Below are 22,625 nucleotides of genomic sequence, written 5' to 3'. Positions count from 1 at the left end.
TTCCTCACACTTGTATATTGAAATACAATGTAATCTGATCTGATATGCGAGTAGTAATGCAATTTGCAAACATGCAGAAAAATAGAATTTCATTTAGAACTGTAACCACTACAGTGTCAATGTCGTTTGATCCATTTTCCGTCGTTTCCAGTTATACCTATTGTGGTCGTATGCAAATTCTTACGTCGTCTGGATTCCAAACTCCTACATTAAATGCAGATTGCACCCTACATACTATTTTCACCATGAAATCAGTTTAGTTCTTGTCTAAACTGATCCTAATTCATTTATTTTATATTTTTCTGTACAAAATTGATCAACTTTATACCTCCAGTGCAATTCTTTTACACAGTAACTTGTAAAAAATGGGCAAAAAAAATTTCAACCCTTATCACCCTTCTTGTACCTTTTGAACTGCCTTACATCATGTAATTTGATTAAGTTAGATAAATTGAACTGAACTGTTTAGACTTATTTTTTCATCTAACTCAATATTGCTTCAACCAACGTCATTGCAATATATGTAAGTGTTTGCCTGGGAAAGCTATTACTCATGCACCCCTTGCATGATGTCCTGCATGGGGAGACTAATATGTTTTTAACAATCATTCACACCGGTCACAACCACAATTAAAATATAAAGATCAAATTAAAAAAGTAGTTAACAAATATCTTACATATATCAAAATAGCATCCATTATATTACATTGCTTAGTTCTAAAACACCAAGTAACAAACTTACAACAACAAAGTTTCATAGCACCACACGTCTTACATTAACACAACATGTCCTTTGATAAAGGACATCAAAAATACGTCTTTAAAGATACTAAAGACGTGAACAAACAACCAAGAAGATATTAAAACACATGTTCTTATCAAGATTAATCAATGGTTGCTTCAAAAGTTAGCAAAAAGTTCCCACCGTCTGCAGACTACTCCATCTTTGCGTTGTTCTTTCCCTTGTCTCTACAATACACACAGATATACAAACTCATTTAATTACTAAAACATCATACAGAAACACAATAGTTCAAACAACATTCATAACAAATAAAAACTACTGAAATCTAAAAATTACCTTTTAGGTCTCTTGCTTGACTCCCCAGCTTTGACCAGTTGACTGATAGTACACTCATCAGAAAATTGGATATTTCTTTTTGCAAGGGACACACCTATTGTCAATGGTTCAGGCAATGGCTGAAACTCTCCTTCCTCATCATTGTTAAACACAGCCTTAACAACAAAGTCATTCCTAATGCCATAACCAAGTTTCCAAATTCTGCTTTGTCCCATAAAATTCACAATGGAAGGAGGAAGGCGCCTCTTGTCAACCTGCCCATCCTGATTCACCAATTGCTCACAGGTCACTCCAAATAGGCCATCAGCAGCCTTTCCAATAGCCATAACAGTCACAGAGTCTGTTTCATCCTCAATGCGTACCTCCAACTTGTACCTATTATTGTAATCAGTGAACATAATTTTCCATATTAGTATATGTATTGCTCTGTTACTTAAACAAACCACTCAACAAAATTATACAAATATCACTAACAATGGAACTCCAGTTTGATTGCCATGGTTTTGACAACTAAGCGTGTAATCATTATGATATTGTCGCAACTGTTTGCTGCATCTTGGACATGACATGTAATACCAACCCTCTTCATTCAGTATCTTTGTGATGGTAGCTTTGACAAAAAAAGTTGCATCCTGTAAAAAAATTCACATTAGTCATAAAAAAATTGATTAGAATTTAACAAAAAAAATGTAACTCAAATTTCTAATAAAAAAAACCCACACACTTTGCCATTGATCTTCCTGTTTGCATTTGTCCTCTGAACATTTAAATTCTTAACAGTCCTTAGATTCACAGTCGATATAGCATCAGAAGGCACAGATGAATGCCTATTTTGATTGCTAGTACTATCAGCCATTATAAGAGGAGCATGAAATGGCCTGTTATACTTGAAATTTTTATCAGATGTAATCATTCAAACATTAACACACACTGAAAACAAAAAAGAAAAGATAAACAAAATGCAAATCGCTTCTTACATTGCCCTATACTCTTCAATGTTTGGAATGTCAGGATTGAGATACATGCAGGTACTCATGCCATTGTTAAGAACTATATTACCTGCATGACAACATAGCAGTGATCAAATAATAAAGTAAATATGTATTAATAGTGAACATGACAGCTGACGTAATATATTCATATGAAAAAAAACACCAGTGAGTACCATCATAAGATCTAACTTTAGTGCTTGTGAAAACCACTACAACTGGAGGACTCATGTTCTTAAGAGCAGCAATGTCAAAATTAACACCAAGTGATCCCCATAGAGTAATTTTGATAGTCTCTCTCCTGCAATCCAAATATTATAGATTTCCAATCAATGCATAAATTAAGAAAAAAATCTAATCAATTGAATAAAAACAAAACCAATCCGCTATAACCAATGTAGCTCAAACTGAACAGCAATAACTTCTAAGAAATAGAAAATAAAAAAAAACTAATAAGGCCAACAGTTTGATCATGCACGAACAAAAAAAACAATAGACATAACTATATATATATATATATATATATATATATATATTAACCACTTATATATATTAACCACTATATGACAATTGATTTCACAAAACAAATCGAAAAAAAAAAACACTAAAATCGATTTTCACACTTGACCTTAAGTTCTGAATTTCTATAGTGCGCTTCCTTGCAATCCTATTGTCAAGTGTAATATCATCTGTTGGAAACACTTTCTTGATCCTACCAACAACATCTGTAACACAAAGTAATAAACAGTGAACAAACAATGATAAATTTCTAAAACAATAAAATCAAATGAACAAACTCTCATAAAAACACATAACAAATAATAACTTTAACAACAGACACACCAGATAAAACCTTGTCATTGTTTTCACGTTCTCCAAGTTCAGCAAAATCTACCAACTGAAACCAATGTCTAGGAATTGGTGGAATAGACTCAGGCATGAGTGTGAACATAGTTCTATTGCTGAACAACAATTGAGCTTCATGAGGAATAACTATGAACTTCTCTTGATTGTCTGAAGCATGAAAGTCACTGATCTCATAGACAAATCCTTCACTCATCTTTTCCATAATCTCTTCATAATCAGTTTCTCTAGCAACAACATGAATAGCAGTGTTCTACATCAATGAACACGACAAAAAGAAATGGAAGAATAAATCAGCCTAACAATAAATAAAAACACTGATTCAGTGATTCCAAATATAAAAAATGATTGTAACCACATTATCTGAAAGCTTACATGTTCATCAACTAAAACACACTGCAGTCCATCATTTGTTTCCACTGGATTCAACTTTTTACCCCTCCACATTCGACAAATTCTCACTTTGATAGTTATGTCAGAGTCACCGGAGTGAACATCTATCAATCTTGTTATTGCCATTTCTAACAAACAAACAAACAGGTTGCCAAAGTTAAACTACTGCCGCACAAAACATCTAAAGAAATCAATAATCAAAATCCTACCAGCTTCAACCTTAAGGAATCGAAAAGAAAAGAAATAACATATATGAACAAATAATTGCCCAAACTGATCTCGAATAAATACTCTCAGAGAACAAACTCCAAGAAAATAGAACATCATTGCTTATTGCTTATTTGTTTAAAATCACAAATAGACACCACCAAAATAAACATGCAACACATAGGAAAAAAGAATATAGTCTGGATTTCTGCAATTGTAAAAACAACACACTGATAAGGATCAAAATCCAAAACATCTAGAACACTAAACTGAAAAATCTAATTCAAATATTGCATGAGTAGAATTCTCCGTTAGTATTGTCATCAAGTCACAACGTCAACCAAACCAACATGCAGAGTTTTGATCAACTGATATATCGACAAAGAACAATTAAAGGTTAAAACTTTACCAATGGTTTACATGCAATCAAATAAACCGCACTTGCATAGTCAGTTTTTCAATTATACACAAAGTAAGTTGTTTATAAATGCAAGCCCAGACTCGATAACACTCTTTAAAGATGAAGATCAATTTCGCACTGAAACAGAGTTGCTCATGCTAAGCCAACCAAACTGAGATTCAATCAACAATGGCATCACCACACACACACACTCAGACATGACTAAACCAACTACCTTAGTATTGTGGACAGAATGCAGCAAATAGAGAGAAATAAAAGACCAGAGACGAATTTTTTCAAACAGAGAGTAAGTACGTGATATGTGATATGAAACAAAGAGATCACCTTTTAAAGACATTTTGGCTGCTGAAAAGTTCAAAGACATCATTGTCCTCTACCACCCACAGTTTATAGAAGCTTCTTTCTATTCCCCCATGATTACTGTTCCCCACTTAGATACACCATTATTTAAAAATGATTTTTTAAGTATTAAATAAATAAAAATATGTAATATTAATACGAAATTAATAAACACAACACAACAACTATATGTAAAAATATAATTTTTTCATAAATTAAAAATTAAAATTATATATAATTAAAAAAACACACACACACACATTTATAAATATAAATTCAAAAATCACATATACAAAGTATACACTAATTAAATTTTTGCAAAACATCTCTGTACACAATATTTTTTGTAAATTTATTAGACATTTTCTCATTTGTAGCAATAATTTTAATACCTTCTCTCGAAGTAACTCTTGATAAAGCGACATACAATTGTCCATGACTAAAAACTGGCTGCGGCAAATATAATCCAACCTGTGACAATGATTGCCCTTGACTTTTATTTATAGTCATTCCGTAACATGGTTTTATGGGAAATTGACGCCTCTTCATTTTGAAAGGCCATTTATGGTCAGATCCTGTCAACACAACTCGTGGCAAAAATCACATATACAAAGTATACACTAATTAAATTTTTGCAAAACATCTCTGTACACAATATTTTTTATAAATTTATTAGACATTTTCTCATTTGTAGCAATAATTTTAATACCTTCTCTCGAAGTAACTCTTGATAAAGCGACATACAATTGTCCATGACTAAAAACTGGCTGCGGCAAATATAATCCAACCTGTGACAATGATTGCCCTTGACTTTTATTTATAGTCATTCCGTAACATGGTTTTATGGGAAATTGACGCCTCTTCATTTTGAAAGGCCATTTATGGTCAGATCCTGTCAACACAACTCGTGGCAAAAAAAATCTATGATTCACACGTGTTCCTGTTATTACCTTTGCTTCAATCACTCTATTGTACAAATTGGTAATAATTAACCTTGTCCCATTACACAGACCGTAAGCTTGATTTAAATTTCGCATAAGCATAACAGGCATATTTTGCTTCAATACCAACTCATGAGACGGTAATCCACTAAATCGAAGACTGTTCAATAATTCTGTAGTGTACAAATTGTCCACACTTTTTCCATTAACACTACCTGAACAAATTGTATCATGACTCAAATAAGTGGTTGCCTCTCCTGGAAGGAAATTGATAGCATATTCATTAATCTCGTCAACTGTAGTATTTTTAGGAGTAATGATGGCACGATCTCTTATATAATCCACATTTGTACAATTGTTTTCAAAATCAGGATATGTGGCATGGAAAATTGAACTAATTGGATTACTGTAATTAGTAATCAACATATCATTGGGAATATGAATCCAAGAAGCATCCACATCATCAGGATCATCAATATCACGTAGCTTACCACATCCAATTTTTAAAAGCCAACTCGCAAACGCTGCTATTTTTTCCTTTTCTGCATCAGTTATACCATCCTTATGTAACCTCATATTAGTAGAAAGATGAAAAACACGAAACAATTTCCACAAAGATGAATTGCATAGAGATGCATTCACAACTTGTGCCTTTGTACCTCCTGGAATGATAGGCAATATTTGTCTAAAATCACCTCCAAAAACAATAGGAATACCTCCAAATGGCAAAACTACACCCAAATCAGACTTCCGCGACAATATGTCTGAAAGTGATTTATCAAGAGTTTCAAAGCACTGTTTATTGGTCATAGGTGCTTCATCCCAGATAATTAAATCTGTCCTCTTCATTAAATCTGCAAGATGAGTTCCTTTATTTATTGAACATATTGAACTATCTGTTATATCAAGAGGTATTTTAAATCTTAAATGCGTAGTTCTTCCATTTGGTAATAAAAGTGAAGCAATTCCAGACGATGCAACAGCCAATACAATCTTTCCTTCTGATCTCAGTCTACAAATAATTGTATGCCACAAAAATGTCTTTCCCGTTCCACCATGGCCATGCACAAAAAACGATCCACCTTTTCCAGACAAAACAGCATTAATAACTGCATCATATATGATTTTTTGATCCAAATTCAATTGACCAATTAATCTTGAATGTTCTAATTTCAATGCATCACAATCGTACTCCAATTCTTCTCTCAGTTGTTTATTTCTCAATTGTGCTAATTGACTTTCATTTGGTAAAGGAAGCTGGTAATCTAATAGGGAAGAAGAAGCATTATTTAGAAGTTGCTCCAATTCATACAACAATGCATTTCTCAAATCATCATCAGACATTTGCAGTCTTCGATCACTGAATCTAGATTGATCCTTATACGTTATATCATCGCACATGTAACGCCAATATTTATCAAAAAGACGTAAAGGATTACATACATTGCAATATAAAATTATTGTTACGAATAAATGCCTCAACTGTGACGAAGACGCTGTTGGAATAGCTGTATCCATAGCTTCTGACCACTCTTTGTCATCACCAAGCAAACCCAATGCTCGACATGCTTCTTTGAATGTAGAATATACAACACCATAAATTGTTCTTACAGAACGAAAACTGGTACATCCTTTCTGAATATTTAACAGTAGGCGCAAATAATATAATTCTCCACATGTTGGTCGAATATTTGGTAATCTCCCTAACGACAATCCCCGTTGTCGCTTGACCCAACTTTTACTGTCACTTTTCCATACAAATTTGGTTGGAAATTGAACATATGTCAACTGATGTGCCCATTTTTTAATATTAGGATTTGAATTTGAATTAAACCAAGCTGTTAGCATAGTATCTTCCGACCCTTGATGTGACACAACTGACACTAATGGTTGAAATTGATTGAAAACTATATTTTGTTGCATGGGTAAATGTATTGGTAACAATTCTACAGCTGGATGTCGAGAATGAATTGGAAACTCAAATAATCGCCAAGCCGCCTCACACGGTGATATATATCTACAATTTAAATACATTGCAATCTCATCGTTGCAATTGGCCTGAAATCCAACTCTAGCACGATCTGGTCCTTTATTGATATACTTAAATAAATATTTGATTAACATTGACCGAGAACATAACTCAATATTTACATGACCATCACTACGTAACAATAACTCGGCATTATATGGAACGACAAAGTTATTCCTAATCTTAACACCATTTTTCATCACAAATTTAGAATCATCGTCCTGACGCTTATAAACAGGAAACTGATTTGACCCAAAAATTGTACCAGGTACAAAATCTTTAGGGAAACCTTTAGAACACTTATTATCCACCATACATGGAGATCTATGATTTAAAACTCCACACGGACCATGTATCATGAACTGACTTACAATATTGTACAAAACCGGATTAGAATCTTTATCAGGAATCTCAGCAGATATGATGGAATCTATATCAACATTTGAATAACATTTGTACTTGTCAGCCAACCAAAACAACATATGAGAATGAGGAAGACCTCTCTTCTGAAATTCGATCGTCGCAACATCTGAAAAATAATAATAATGAAATTGTTACTCACATAGATAAACATAATATATATACAAATAATAAACTAAAAATAAGGAAAAATAATACGTCAACAATAATTTATACATAAAAAATATTTAAAAAATGATTCAAAAAATACACACGCACAATGTTCAAATACCTGCAACAACTTTTCCAAAAGGTTTTCCAGATTTAATATATGAAACCAAATCATCATGCTTCATTTTAAAAACTCTTGCAACAATGTCAGGACGGTCCTCAGTCTTACTTCCATATTTATTTACCAACACTCTTGTTATTTCTGGCCATTTAGGATTGCAAGTAAACGTTATGAACAAATCAGGATGACCATATTGCTGACAAATAGTCATAGCATCTTGATAATGTCTTGCCATATAACGTGGACTACCTGTATGTGAACTGGGTAAAACAACACGCTTACCAATATTTCCACCATAATTATTTCCCACTGCAACCGAATTGAATATGCCTTCGTAAGTCTCAACCCTATACTTATTATTATTTCTTCGAAGATAAAACAACCGATCCTCTTCAACAGCTGCATAAGCATCCACTAAATATTGCTGAAACAATCTCCCACATTTTAAAAACGTCGGAAATTCATTGACACGTTCATGGACATAAAATGCATGAAAATCACACATTGACATTTTATTACGTTTGCGAATCTCCCCATCTTTTGCAGGTAATAATTTTAGATCAATACTAAAACCATCCTCACCATATGGAAACAACAAAGGATACTGAAATGCCATGTACTTTGGATGTATTCTTGAAACTCTGATAAGACCATTAGACTTTTTATCAACAACAGCATCTCTATCTGGCTCATTAACACCAATATCGTCCACAATTAATCCAGCAATTTCTCCACTCGTTGGTGCACTATACTGTCTGCCACATGATAATTCACTATCAATAATCGTCAAATCAAAAGAACACAACTGTTCATCACTATACTTAGACCCCATTGTACGATAAAATTTGACCAACTCATTCAAATCGTCAAGCATAGTCTTCAAACGCTCCACAATCTCCTTATCCAAACCATCAATAATTTGATGTCGATTTGCAATTTCATTATCAGTATCATATATATATAACTGTGCAAATTTGGGACACTCTCCCTCTTGTGGAAGAAGAGAACCCATCAAGTGATACACTTGACCCAAAATCTTAAAAACAAATGGTCCATTACCATTATTAATAGCCGATTCAATATGCGCACCAAATGAGGTGAATGCAAATATTGTATTGTACGCTCGAATATTTTTTCTAAAATGCAAACTACTTGGTCCATTTCTCGGATCCAATAAATACTCCAAAATTTCTGGCGTTGACTCAACAGGCGGTAAACTAACACGTCCTTCCATGCAACACCCAGTATAGACATGATTACTCTTTCGAGATTCTAATTTTGATTCACTCAACCAAAACAATGCACCACAGTCACGACAAACATGAGTCATATCTCCAAGATCTGAATATGTAAATGCAGTCACTGTAAATAAATACAAACAAAAAACAAAAAACAAAAAAATTAATAATAATTAAAGTCAATAAGCATGAACAATAAAATACTAAACACATTATAAGCACAGTTAAATATATACACGTATACGAACCACATGCACGTCTCCTTCTTTGGTAAGAAGCTTGTCCAATATTCACATCACCAGACCTCACAGCACTAACAACCGTGCTTATATCATGATCCACTTTTTCACCACTTATAGAATTAGATTTGTCTGCAATTGAAGAACCCAAATTTTTTTTGGATCTTTTAGGGTTAACAACTGCAAGACCAGAGCCACCCCGTTTTCTACTCCCACGTCGACCACAATCAGAACTCACAGAAACAGAGGCAACATTTCTACTCTTAAAACCTATGAACACATAAGTCAATAACACAATATCACCACAATTACAATCATAAAAATAATTTTACTTAAACAAAAAAAATTACCTGAAGGTATAGCACTTGTAGCCAAACTCCTCTCACGATTAACTTGTGGATCACTTGCCACAACAAATGTGCCGATTCTTAAAATATCTGACACTCTTCTAATTTTTTTTGAACGAATAACGGTCAAATCATCATCAATTGGAGTTCGATGTCTCCGGAGGCGACAATTAGAACCAACAGCAACGGAGTCAACATTATTACTGTCAACATTCACACATATAGGGGTCGATAACACAGCACCGTCAATTCTCTTTCTTCCAACCATAACGACTACAAAAAAAAAATTTAAAATGTAACAAACAATCCAAGATCACAAACAAAAACACTATTCTTCTCCTAATAAATAATAATAATAATAATAATAATAAAAAGAACACAAAAATGTAAAACAATAAAACGTTTTCAAAATAAACCAAAACATAAAACAAATTCATGCAATCACACACTTAAACAATTGGTACCACGATAAAAACTACCTAACAAATAAAAAACAGACACACATGAAAATTATATTCTCATCATTCTCAAATGAACTACCCAACTTCCCACCAAATGTAATAATATCAACACCACAATTCTATTGGTATCAAAATATCAGGAAAAAATTTAAAAGTTGAATAGAACCGTCCATGGAGTAACTTTTACAGTGAAGATCCTGATACAAAAGTAGCTATACTTAAAGCCGCATATTGAAATACAATCACTGTTCCATTTGATCTAATAGATATAGAATATCTCAATATAATACCAGTATCAAATGCCAGAATCAAATTACTTGCAAAACTATCAATTAATACAACACCGATCAAATGAACCAGTTGCAACAATAAAATACAAATACCTTTCAATATTACACTTTCATACAAATAGACATAAAAAAGGAAAAATTGAAACTCATGTAACCAAAGGTCTTTTCCCAGAGATTCTTAGAACTCGTATCTGCTCTTTCTCATTGTCCTCTTACAATATTATCTACTCTCTTCAATTCACAAATATTTTCTCTCAAAGTGAACCTAGTGTGATCTCTGTCAACAGAAAACGAAGGAATGACTTTAACCCAAATGTTACAATACAATGTAAGTTTTAAGCACTATGGACACAAACAACAAAACAAATTTCAATAAAAGAAATTGTTAAGTTATTTATGCCTGCAGTGCTTAAAAAACATCTGTAGTGAAACAACTGAGTCAAATCATATCAACAACAGAAATAGCCAACAACTTGCATTTAGAAAAACATAAGAAAAATAATCTCAAAACCACAACTACACAAATATCCAAACAACCATTGAACATTGTTCATCCATACCTCAATGCAACCAAAGCCCCCGATCATCAAACACGTCGCCACCAAATAAAATCAACAAAAACAAAGTTAAAAGTGTTATAAAATAACAGCTGAATTCAACAAATGATCATCAATAAGAGAACAACATATAAAACTTTGACCCGCCATTTTCATATGGAAACAAATCACTTTCTCAAGAATATTCTCACCACCAGCAATTTGCATACCTCACCGTATTGATTGTCAATATTGAAAAATGCAATAGGTTTACATATGAAAACGGGGATTAAAACTATGTTGCTCCACTCTAGAAACCAAATTACTATTACTAATATTACTAATAAATCATAAACTTGAAACTACTAATCAACCACTCACCCTCATTCAAGCAACACTGGATGAAACCAATCTGAGGCCAAATAAGTCCAACACTGACTACAATACATACAAATACCAAACCTGCAAAACCAAAACTATTCAGAACCATATGCAACACACATATACAGGTACTTTTCCAGTTAAAACCACGTCGTCTGATTGAAACGTCAAAATACACTACGACATGTATACCAATTTAACAACTAATACTACTATTGAAATTTAATAATTGGACATGAATAACAGACAACTTGAACCAAATTGGAACAATAAAACTGAATAACCACTTAGAAAAGAGCAATTACCACAAACTGATTCTATTAACTGAAAAAATAATAACTGGATATAACAATTTAATTAAGGTCACATAATCTTATGGACAGAAACAACAGATGACCTAAGCCAAATTGAAACTATAAAACCATATAATCGACCAAAGTGAAACCACTTAAACATATAAATTACCACAGACCCAATGAAACAGAATGAAACCATAAAACTGGATGATCAAAAGAAACCACCATACAGAAAAAGTAAAACCAACAAAAAAAATTACAAAATTGCATGAAAAAACATATCTAATAAACCATTTTACCACCTATTGCTTATAACAATAATGCAGTGATCCGAGACAGATGAAGAGACAATCTAATTGAACCCATCTTGAAACTTAAATACTAGATGTACAAATTCAATTGAAATCATTTACTTTATAGAAACAAACAACAGACAATTGGAAACAAATTGGAACCAATAAACTGAATAATCAACCAAAGAGAAACCACTTAGAAAAGAGCAATACTTCTATAAACTGAAACAACAAACCACCTAAAACAATTTGGAACTATAAAACTGAATAATCAACCAAAGTGAAATACCTAGAAAATAGCAATTACCACAGACATGATGAAATTTTGACTGATACCACTTATTGAAAATTAATAATAACTGGATATAGCAATGTAATCAAAATCACCTACTCCTATGGATAGAAACAACAGACAACTTGAACCAAAATGAAACTATAAAACTGAATAACCAGCCAAAGTGAAACCATTTAGAAAATAGCAATCACCAGATCTTGACGAAACAGAATAAAACCATATAACTGGATGATCAAAAGAAACCACAACATAGAAATGCGAAACCAACAAAAAAAGACTACAAAACTGTATGAAAACATATCTAAAACAATATCCAAAAAATCATTCCATTCAGAACCACGTGAATTAACACAACAAAACCAAAATCAAATCACATTGCTTCTAAATTGTAACTAAAGACAGCTGAATGAACAACCCTGCCTGAACCACCCTGAATCTACAAAAAACTGAGCACATTTGATTAACTGAATATGGACTTGGTTCACCACATTTGATTTTCAATTAACAATACAATGTGATTTCTGATTTTTTGATCACTTTTATAAGTACACGTTGAATTATAAGCACTTTTATTAGTTTATTAGGTGGTTCAAAATAGTGATTGAAATAGAAAATAACAACACTAAAATCATCAAAAGTGTGTAACTGGACCCATCTACTTTTTACATAGATAAACCAATAAAAAGAACAACCAACAAAAGTGGAACGACTTAGAAAACAACAAAGACCACAGACTTGATGAAAACAAATTGAAACCTTATTAAGAACGATCAACAGAAACCATTAAACCAGACTGAAAAAACCAACTGAGAACCACAAAAAAACAGCCATTGAGACATTCCTCTAACAAAAAACACAGACTGAATGAAACAAAGTAAAAACCAATCTCTGACAACCCAATCCACCACAAACTGTTGTAGCACCACTTAACATGCACCATACTCTCCCCACCAGATACACCAGCAACCATTCACACACCAGACAAACCATTCAAAAACGAAACAACATCAATCACAAAAAAAAAACATGATCCAATTTCGATCAACAGTACCCACAATTTCCCATCCCCCAATCCCAAAACAATCCCTCCCAAACGATTAACAAACCAAACAAAAACACACAGAAGCAAACAAAATCAAAACAAATAGAAATAGAGAAAACCAACCAAAGAAGAAAATCATTCAACATTCAAAGATCACAAAAGAAGAGAAAAGAAGAAAAGAACTCACCTCAAACATAGAGAAGAGAAAAGAAGAAACCCAATGCTAATATACCCCCCCTTCTCGCCACAACTTCTCTCGCACGAAAATACAACCATTTGTCGATCAAACAGAAACAGACCGGCCTTAACGCGACACGCACCAAAACAGCAACCAAAATATTTTTCATTAAGGGTAAATACGGAATTACATCGATAGAAGGACCAACCAGCAAATAAAAATAATTACACCGGAGCCCAGGGACCGCGGAGCAAATACCCAACTCTCAATGAACAGTACTAACTGTTAGTTCTTTTAGTAGTTATATATAATAACTAGGAGAACAAGCACTTCTATGAGCTAAGATAAGAATAAATATGCATTGTATGTGCTCTGTGCATTATACTTGAAGCAAAACCAATGAACCAATCAATCAGACGCACTTCTTGTTCTCTGCCTATTTATCTCATCATTTTTAGATTGAAAGTTCATCTCAAATATTTCTAAATATGAATTTTGAAAATTGGATAATGTAGATCGATGTAAAACCATCGAAACCAAAGCATGAAAGAAAACGATTTAGCCATGAAGGACAACATGCTCAACGAATCATTCAAGAAGAACATCATGTTCAACATCAAGGTTACGTCTCTAGAAAGATTTTTGTGGGGGGTTTGCCTCGTGATCTAACTGAAGATGAATTCAGAAACTACTTCTCTAAATTTGGTGCCATTGACGATGGGGTCATTATATATGACAAAGAAACCAATATGTCAAAAGGCTTCGGATTCGTTACTTATGAAACAGATGATTTCGTTGTGGATGTCTTGAACAAACAGAAAAACAAACCTCATGAACTGAAGGATAAGAAGGTGGAAGTCATGAGGGCTCATCCCCAAGTTAAAAAGAACTGAAATGGTTTGTGGAAATGGCTGCATCATGATGATCTTGCTTTTGCCGTCGATAAGTTTGTTTGCTGTAGTTGTGGAGTTGCTTATGGTTATGAACACTATCAATGGTGTTTGTATTGGCCAAATCCTTATAGTGGGGTTTGGAGTATCATTAGGGTTATGCATACCAATTGGATTGGTGGTGAAAGAGTTGATCAATATGCTTGGAATGGTTCAGATTGTAATCAAAACCAACTAGTCATGGAACCTCAGTCGGAAGTTGTTGATCAACTTTTATAAGTCAAGATTAAGAATTGAGCTCGAGCCATACAATGAAGTCTTGCTACTTGGTCATGTAAGCTCAGTCAGACAATTACTCTCTGTTAGGTTTTTGTCGTTGTAGCATATATAAAAGTCTTTTTGTTTGAACATTAACGGTGATTGTACTCATAAGAGTTATCTTAACGATGTTGATCATTAAGTAGTGCTGACATGAATACAAGATCGTTTTCTTCTTCCCTAACACCTGAGAAAACCCAACTGTGTTTCCCTTACACACGAATACAAGAAATGCATGAATATTATTTGATTTATTAAGACTGAATACAAGAGAAATGTACAAAGTCGCGACCTAGATAGAGTACATGTTTAAGAAATTGACTGGTACACCATTTTATAAGAAATTGACAATGATCAGGTTTCATATCGTGTCTCTGCCTTCATTTCTTCTATGACATCAAAAGCATGGTTTACTGCTCCTGATTGACCCAATGCAGTAATAAGCGCATTGAGTACAAGTATACAACTCGATTTGGCTTTCGCATTCTACTGCAATGCAGGAAAGTATAAAGTCTAAAAGTTCAAAATTTACTTGATCTGTTTTCGTTTTGTTTTGTTTCAGTCCTGAAGTTTAAATGCATACACAGCAGCATATAACATTCCCCAATTTCAGACTAAATATCATAATGAGTCAAAAAATGGTAAACCAAAAGTTGTCCTTCAATTTCATATTATATGTAGCAGCAGACCAGCAGTATACAGCTACTAACTTCAAATTGGCAAACCAAATATTCAAGAATCCACAAGGCTACATGTATGCAAAGGTTGATGAGATGATGCAATGCAAATACTGTAAAAGGAGGTGACATCAGACATAGAAAAGAAAAATTAGAACAGTTTGTAATAAGGATTTAACAGAGGCACTCACAAGGTTTAGGCCAAATATATAGTGAAAATATGCTTGGATGTCTCTCTAAACATCTTGAATAGCAATTTTATAACCAAGTATATGAAGTTGATCAGGATAAATTGAACAGAACATAATAACCCATAATCAGAAATTGGATAAAACAACACAGCAAGTTTAAACCCTTTAAAATGCTCACATTCCTGAAATTATTCAAGTATTCCATATACTGTCCATATACTCCATAGTATAGAAAATCTTCCCAAAAGAAAGGAAGTAAATCAAGGTATCTCTTTACATTGCGGCTTATATGTAGCAATCTGTGATGAAGAGGAACGACCGCGAAATTTTTTAATAGGGCGCATAGTAGTATCCTCCTAGCTGCGGCATCCCATAAGGCATCATTGGTTGAGGACCATAATAGCCAGACCCGCCAGAGAGCTTGGCCAAACTCACTTGCCCTTGCATCCCATCTTTACCGTATTGTTGCCAAAGAAGTTGTTCCTGTGTAAGCAAGTGTTGCTTCCTCTCCATGTCGGCTATTTGAACATATGAAGGAGGTGGTACAGCAAGGGAGGCAGCAAAAGGATCTTGCTGTCCCACAGCTTGGATTGTCCCATCCGGGGCGGGCAGGGCCAACACCGGCGTCGAACCTTTGCCTGGGGGCAATGGCATTGCCACGCTACTTGCACTCCCACCACTCAACTGTGAGGTGTTCACATGCTGCCTCACTGTCCCTTGATCATACATTCCATTCAACAGTAATGGATCAAAACCACCAGCCAAATCAGCCTTCTGCTTCGACAGATTACTAGCCGTTTCAACCAATGCCAACTCCCAATCTGCTTTACCACTCTCAGCAGCCGGCGTCTGCCACACCGAGGTCACTTCAGGCTCTCCATCTGTATCGAATGCTTCCCAGGACCCATTCAGATTAGTAGTAGGAGGTCCAGAGAACAATGCCAGAGCCAGCTTGTTTCCTTGCTCGTCAGCTGTTACACCATCATCCCTCAAATTTACCAACTCATCAGTCACCCTCTGAGGCCGTGAGGCCGGCTTAGGCTGCACTACAGACGCCGGTGGAGAAGGACTAGGAGCAAAACTCTCCGGCGCAGGAAGAGCCTTGATCTCATTCATATCCACTTTCAGCTCCTCCCTCTCAGGAGTACTCTTCCGCCCATCTTTCTTCTCCTTCACGTAACCATCCAGTGTCCCCAACAACCGATCAGTTATCCTCAACACCTCCGGATACTCAGACGTCCTCGCAATCCCCATATCCTTACACCAGCCATAAAACAACAACAGCTCATCAATCACCTTCGCCGCATTAACATAAACATCAAACACCTTAACACTGTCCCCATACTCCATCTCCCCAAACCTATCCAACAACACCCCCAACGCCTCGCATATCTCAACATACAGCTTAAAACTCTCCACCACAACTCCATAAAGCGAAAGAATCACCAACCTACTGCTCTTCGCCATCCCCATCGGCTTACACCCCAAAACTCTATCAAGAACCATCAACAAATCACTCAGCCTCGCCAACACTCTCTCCGGCCTCATCTCCCTCACCGGAGTCCTCCTCTCTTTCTCACTCTCACTCTCATTCTCATTCTCCTCAATTCTGTTATCCACACCCCTCAATCTCCTCTCCCCCACCTCAAACTCCACCTTCGCATCCAAATACAAAGCATAGCTCCTCACAAAACCCCCATGATCCCACGAATTCGAATGCGCCTCGTCTCGAAACCCCGCCATGTTCAAAACCCTAACTCCTCTCCTCGCCGCGTGCGCAATCTCCTCCTCGAAGAGCGCGTGGTCGCCGTCGATCAGCAGCCGGTGCACCAGCATCAGCCCCTTCAGCGCCACGGTCCAGTCGCGCGTCTTGCTCAGCCTCCTCGAGATCGCCGCCACCGCCGCCGCCACGTATCCACGCGAGTGTGACGTCAGGCCGACGATCTCCCGGATGTACTTCTCGTCGGCGGGGTCCTCGTCGTGTGTGGTGGCCTTGACGACGAGGACTTCCAGGTCCGGCGCGATGGTCCCGGCGACCTTCGCGAGGCTGATGCTGGTCTGGTCCTTGACGGCGCCGATGGCCTTCCGAATCGTGCTGGGCGCCATTGCTATACAGAATCGAGATTTTTCAGAGAAAAGAATCGGTCTTTTTACCTGAATCGGACTCTGTTTTTTTGGCGATCGAGATTGTGGAGGAGGATCGGGTGAGTTGGGTGGAAGAAATGGACGGCGGAGATGAGGTCCGTACGATCTGAGAGCAGCGGTGATCGGGTCGTAGAAGGCAGACTGGCAGAGACTGAGATATAAAGCGCGTAAAAGGTTTCGGGGGTTTTCGGGGGTTTTGGGGGAGACGTTGAATCTTCAAAAGCTCCGTTTCCTAAACACTTGAATTGTCAAAGAAGCCCACAGTATGGTATTTTTCTACACTGAAGTCTAATCACTGCCGGAAGGGTAGTATCGTAAATTGGATATGTGTAACTCTGGAGTGAAATTTTAAGTTTAGTTTCTTGGTGTAACAGTACAGCAGCCCTGCCATCTCCAAGAGGATAGGTTGTTGCTTACAGCCAAATTTGTCCAGTTATTTAGCTTGGTGGATAGTTCTCTTTAGAGAGACTTCATTTATATCAATGGTTTTACACGTGTGAGTGTACACATGTCGGATTAAATTTTTATTTATTTTATTTATTAGAATTTATCAGACATATGAGGTCAGATTTTTTGTCATTCTCTTTTGTTAAATAAATAAAAATTATGACAAAAAAACAGTTCAAAGAAACCCCTTGAGGTATATCCATCATTCATTCCATAAATACTGGTCGTTATAGCCCTGACCCGTATAGTTTTCAGTGTGTTTTTTTTTGTTGAAAATCGGCAAAGAAGAGATTAGTTAGGAAGGAGAGCGCTCCTATGTAAAATATTACTAATAGTAATGAAATAGTACGCCTAGGGAGACATATAGTCTGAATCTTCAATAAGAACATGTTTATACTTGCTAGGGTAGCTAATCTATGTGCTTCTTCATTAGCTTCTAGATAAACATGTTTAAAAGAGTTCAACTTGAAGTCCTGCATATAATACCTACAGTCAGATTCTATGTCACCGCGTTAAGTGATAAACCAGAAGGGCAATTTAGGAAGGACAGCCTGGAAACTAAATATACTGGAAGCAATTAAATCACAGCTGAAGGGTAATTTTGAGATAATAAATAGAAGAATTTTCTTATTACATGATTGCCCTTCCGTTTTAACTCTGGAAAAATATATATAGCGCATTGTATCCGAATTCTGAAAGCCCCAAGCGCCTAATTTTTCGCCGTCGACTTTCTTCCAAGGTTCCACAAACAACCACCGTCTCTCTCTCCCTTTCCCGGCCGAGTTGACTCAGTGATTTACAATGTTCTTCCTCCGAGTCCACTCAGTGGACACCAACCACGCCGTCAGCCTCGAAGACGCCGAGTTCACCACCATCTCCGCCGCCAGGTCCGCCACCGCCGCGGCGCAATCCAACCCTAGGTTCAGCGAGCGGAGAGGAATCGCGCATCTCTTCCGAACAAGAAAAGGAAGCTCGTCGCTGCCGAGCCACGGCGCCGCCGAGTCCACTCTCCTCTTCGTCGTCGCCGTCCCGAACTACCTGTCGTTCAACGACTTCATCCGCTTCTGCGAGTCACGCCTCGACCATGTCGCCGAGCTCGTCTTCCTCAGGTAGCGAACCTTTTGGCTTTTGAATTCTGTTGCTTTGATTGTGTATCCAGAATTGAAATTAAGCTCGATGAATGCGTTTTTGTTTATAGTTAGGGTTTGATTGATATCTATGGCTGTGTTTGATTCAAATTGGAGTAGATAGACTGACTCAGTATGTGTTCAATTGGATTAGGAACGATGCCATGGAAGATCGGTACAGTGTTGTGATTAGGCTTATGAATGAGGTGAAGGCAGAAGGATTTTATGGAAGTTTCAATGGAAAGAAGTATTCGCCTGTCGAGGTTCGACAAAACCTTCTCTTGTTACTCTCTAGTTGTGTGCATTGTTCAACTTGAGCTGTGTACTGATTTGATTGATGTATGTATGTTTTTTTCAGGCTGAGGTGTGCCATATACTGTTTCTGGATTCAGTCGACTACACAGAGTCGGCTCAAATAGCCGGGACTCCTCCAGATGAATGTACCGAATTGCCTAGTTGCCCGGTGTGCCTTGGTAGGTCACAGTTTTGTTTGCTTTTTTTTTGTTGAATGAAGATTAATTATCCTTGTATTGGTTCATGTCTTGAGTAGTGGAGTGTTATGGTTCCCATATTGATTTTGTTTTTGTTTTGTTTTAATTTTTAGAGAGATTGGACGCAGACAGTAGTGGGATAGCAACTACACTATGTGACCATTCATTTCAGTGTCCTTGTATCTCAAAATGGACATACTTATCATGCGAGGTGAGCCAGTTCTCTACTTCAGAATTACTTTGCGTGTTTAACTTGTTGCATTTCTTAGTTGGCTGAGAGAATTTTGGCTTCTCAAATAATGCTTCTATCATGTCTTGGATGTACTGCTCTGTAAATTAGTTGAATTTCTTGACCATGCTGATTCTTGAACAGTTTTGAACTACCCAAAGGTGATGTTGGCAGGTTACAAAGTTCATTTTCTTCTTATACATCAAAAACACTTTCTTTACCACTCTTTTAAGAGTTCTGAAACCCCCAAATTATCTCAGACAGTAGTACAATAGTAAGGATGAACTCAAAACAAGCACGTACCGAACCACTTTTCTGGAAAGCTTATAATGTAATTCTTTGGTCAATGGAAAGTCATGCTTAGTTGTCCCAGTATCCTGTTCCGTATTGGAATGAAACATTTGTATGCAAGGCTATGGTATTGGGATTGTAAATTTTGGCTTGTACTTTTCTGAATTTGGCATTGGCTCCTTCAGTTACCTTGGGCAATAAAGTTGAAGAAAGTTGCTAAAGTATTTATTTTACCAGGTCTGCCGATTGTGTCATGAGCAGGATGACAATCCAGCTTGCTCTGTCTGTGGAATATTGGAGAATCCCTGGGTTTGTGTAATATGTGGTTTTGTAGGTTGTGGAAGGTAAAGGTGCTGTAGTTTTTATATATTGTATTATTCATCTTACTTTGATAAATACAGTCTCCAAACACAGAGTAATTGATATTTATTTTTCGTTTATTGAAGATACAAAGAGGGCCATGCTAAAAGGCACTATGAGGATACAAAGCATTGCTACTCTCTCGACTTGAAGACCCAGCAGATCTGGGATTATGTTGCTGATGCTTATGTTCACCGTCTGAACCAATCAAAAGTTGATGGCAAGCTAGGAACTGATCTCAATTCACACTGTAGAGGTTCTGGAGGAGATTGTGACGGATGTGAATGTAGTGAGGATTCTGGAATTAGCAGAGCCCTCTATAGTAGCAAAGTTGAAACTGTAAGTATTTTCTTCTAACAGAATTCTTCTGAACTGATACGTTTCTAAATCTTAATGTTTAAATTTACTATAAGTGGGTGCTTTAATCTCAGTAATCTGACTCAGTCTTTATTAGTCAAGGCACTCTGTGTTCTTGTTTTCACTCTAGCTCGTTCTATTCATATTTCGGTTTCTTTAGTATTTTAGCTCATCCTTATATATTGTAATTGACAACAGATTGTTGATGAGTATAATCGACTTCTTGCAAGTCAGCTTGAGACTCAAAGACAGGTAAGGGTTCTTCCCCTTTAATAACCCATTCTGTATGTTCCTATTTCCTTTCACAATTATACCTTAAATTGTTTAATTCTGTGTTTTAAATTTCGTTCCTTGTATTCAGTACTATGAGTCTCTACTGATGGAGGCGAAAAGTAAAACAGAAAGTTCAACTTCAGAAGCACTAGAGAGGGCTATAAATTTGAAGATACAGGACATTCAAAGTAAATTGGAGAAATCCCTGGAGGAGAAAAAAGCTGTTGCACATGTGAGTGTTATGTCTAATTTGGAAATTGTTTCAACTTCCAGTGATTTTCATAACTTTTTCCAATGGTTTATATTAAGTGATTTATTTTTGTATGCACCTGTTTTTATGTATTTTGTGTGTGTTCTAGATCCACCAAACTCTCATCGAGGAGCAACAAACCTTGAGTGCAAAATATAAAGAAGCTGAAGAGAGGTACATAGTCTCCTACTCTCCTTAATGACTAAATGGACATCTCTCATAGTATATGATAGTGCTTGTATTGGCTAGATAGACAATGTAGCTCGTATGTAGGCCTTAAATTTTTCATTCTCATGTGTTTAACTTGTATTTAATTCTTGTTGTTTTAGGGAAGCTGTGACCATGAGATTAAGAGACGAGAAGATACTGGATCTGGAAGAACAGGTATTACAATCACAAATTCCTGGCTGTATGCCTAAATTCTGAACATGTTCAATTCTCTTAACAAGTTAAAATAATGTTGCAGATTAGGGATCTTACTGTCTATATTGGAGCCCAAAAAACACTGAATGACATGAACAACTCGGATGACATTAAAGGGGGAACTCTCCTACCCGTACCATCAAAGCAATCATCTTCGGCCAAGAATAGAAGACAGACCAAATCAAGCAGAAGACGGAGTTAGATAGTTTGAGAAGAGAATTAGCATCTCGTTTGTTCACATCTTTGGGTTCATGAAGCATTTCAGCTTCTTAGCATATACAAGAACTAGTTCTGTTGTTCTAAATGTACAGATATAACCGGAACAATGTTTGGATTCAGAAGTTTTTAATGCTGGGGAGTGGGGATCACCAATAGTCAACTAATTCTAGGTAAGTAGGAACTGGTGTGCTGCTCGTGGAGGCCTGCATGTATAGATATACTAGCAACTCTAGAAATGGCTAATCTCATCAATGGTACCGCGTACCAAACTTGAAAACCGTATGTCACCCACGTAATTTCTCTGTTGGACCTGAACTCCAAACTCCAAAGCCATAAAAAAGGGCTGGAGCTTTTTGGCTATTGATCTAACAGAACGGTAGGTTCTG

The 22,625-nt window shown here is 36.2% G+C and overlaps 2 protein-coding genes across 2 annotated transcripts; one reads left to right on the top strand and one right to left on the bottom strand.

The window, feature by feature from the left end:
• Nucleotides 1-15,743: 15,743 nt before the first annotated feature.
• LOC126783724 (probable clathrin assembly protein At4g32285) lies at nucleotides 15,744-17,955 on the bottom strand. The gene has a single exon (XM_050509244.1). The coding sequence runs from the start codon at nucleotides 17,731-17,733 to the stop codon at nucleotides 15,958-15,960; it is 1,776 nt and encodes a 591-aa protein (XP_050365201.1). The 5' UTR covers nucleotides 17,734-17,955; the 3' UTR covers nucleotides 15,744-15,957.
• Nucleotides 17,956-18,935: 980 nt separating this feature from the next.
• Nucleotides 18,936-22,550, top strand: LOC126787753 (BRAP2 RING ZnF UBP domain-containing protein 1). Its single transcript, XM_050513658.1, has 11 exons — nucleotides 18,936-19,328; nucleotides 19,501-19,609; nucleotides 19,705-19,819; nucleotides 19,951-20,048; nucleotides 20,595-20,701; nucleotides 20,804-21,056; nucleotides 21,273-21,326; nucleotides 21,436-21,579; nucleotides 21,707-21,771; nucleotides 21,927-21,981; nucleotides 22,064-22,550. Exons 1-11 carry the CDS (start codon nucleotides 19,021-19,023, stop codon nucleotides 22,220-22,222), a joined length of 1,467 nt encoding a protein of 488 aa, XP_050369615.1. The 5' UTR covers nucleotides 18,936-19,020; the 3' UTR covers nucleotides 22,223-22,550.
• Nucleotides 22,551-22,625: the final 75 nt, after the last annotated feature.

The sequence above is a fragment of the Argentina anserina genome, chromosome 1, assembly GCF_933775445.1.
Source record: "Argentina anserina chromosome 1, drPotAnse1.1, whole genome shotgun sequence".
NCBI classification, from domain to species: Eukaryota; Viridiplantae; Streptophyta; class Magnoliopsida; order Rosales; family Rosaceae; genus Argentina; species Argentina anserina.
Note: the sequence above shows the minus strand (reverse complement) of the source record. Positions and strands in the feature narration are given on the sequence as shown.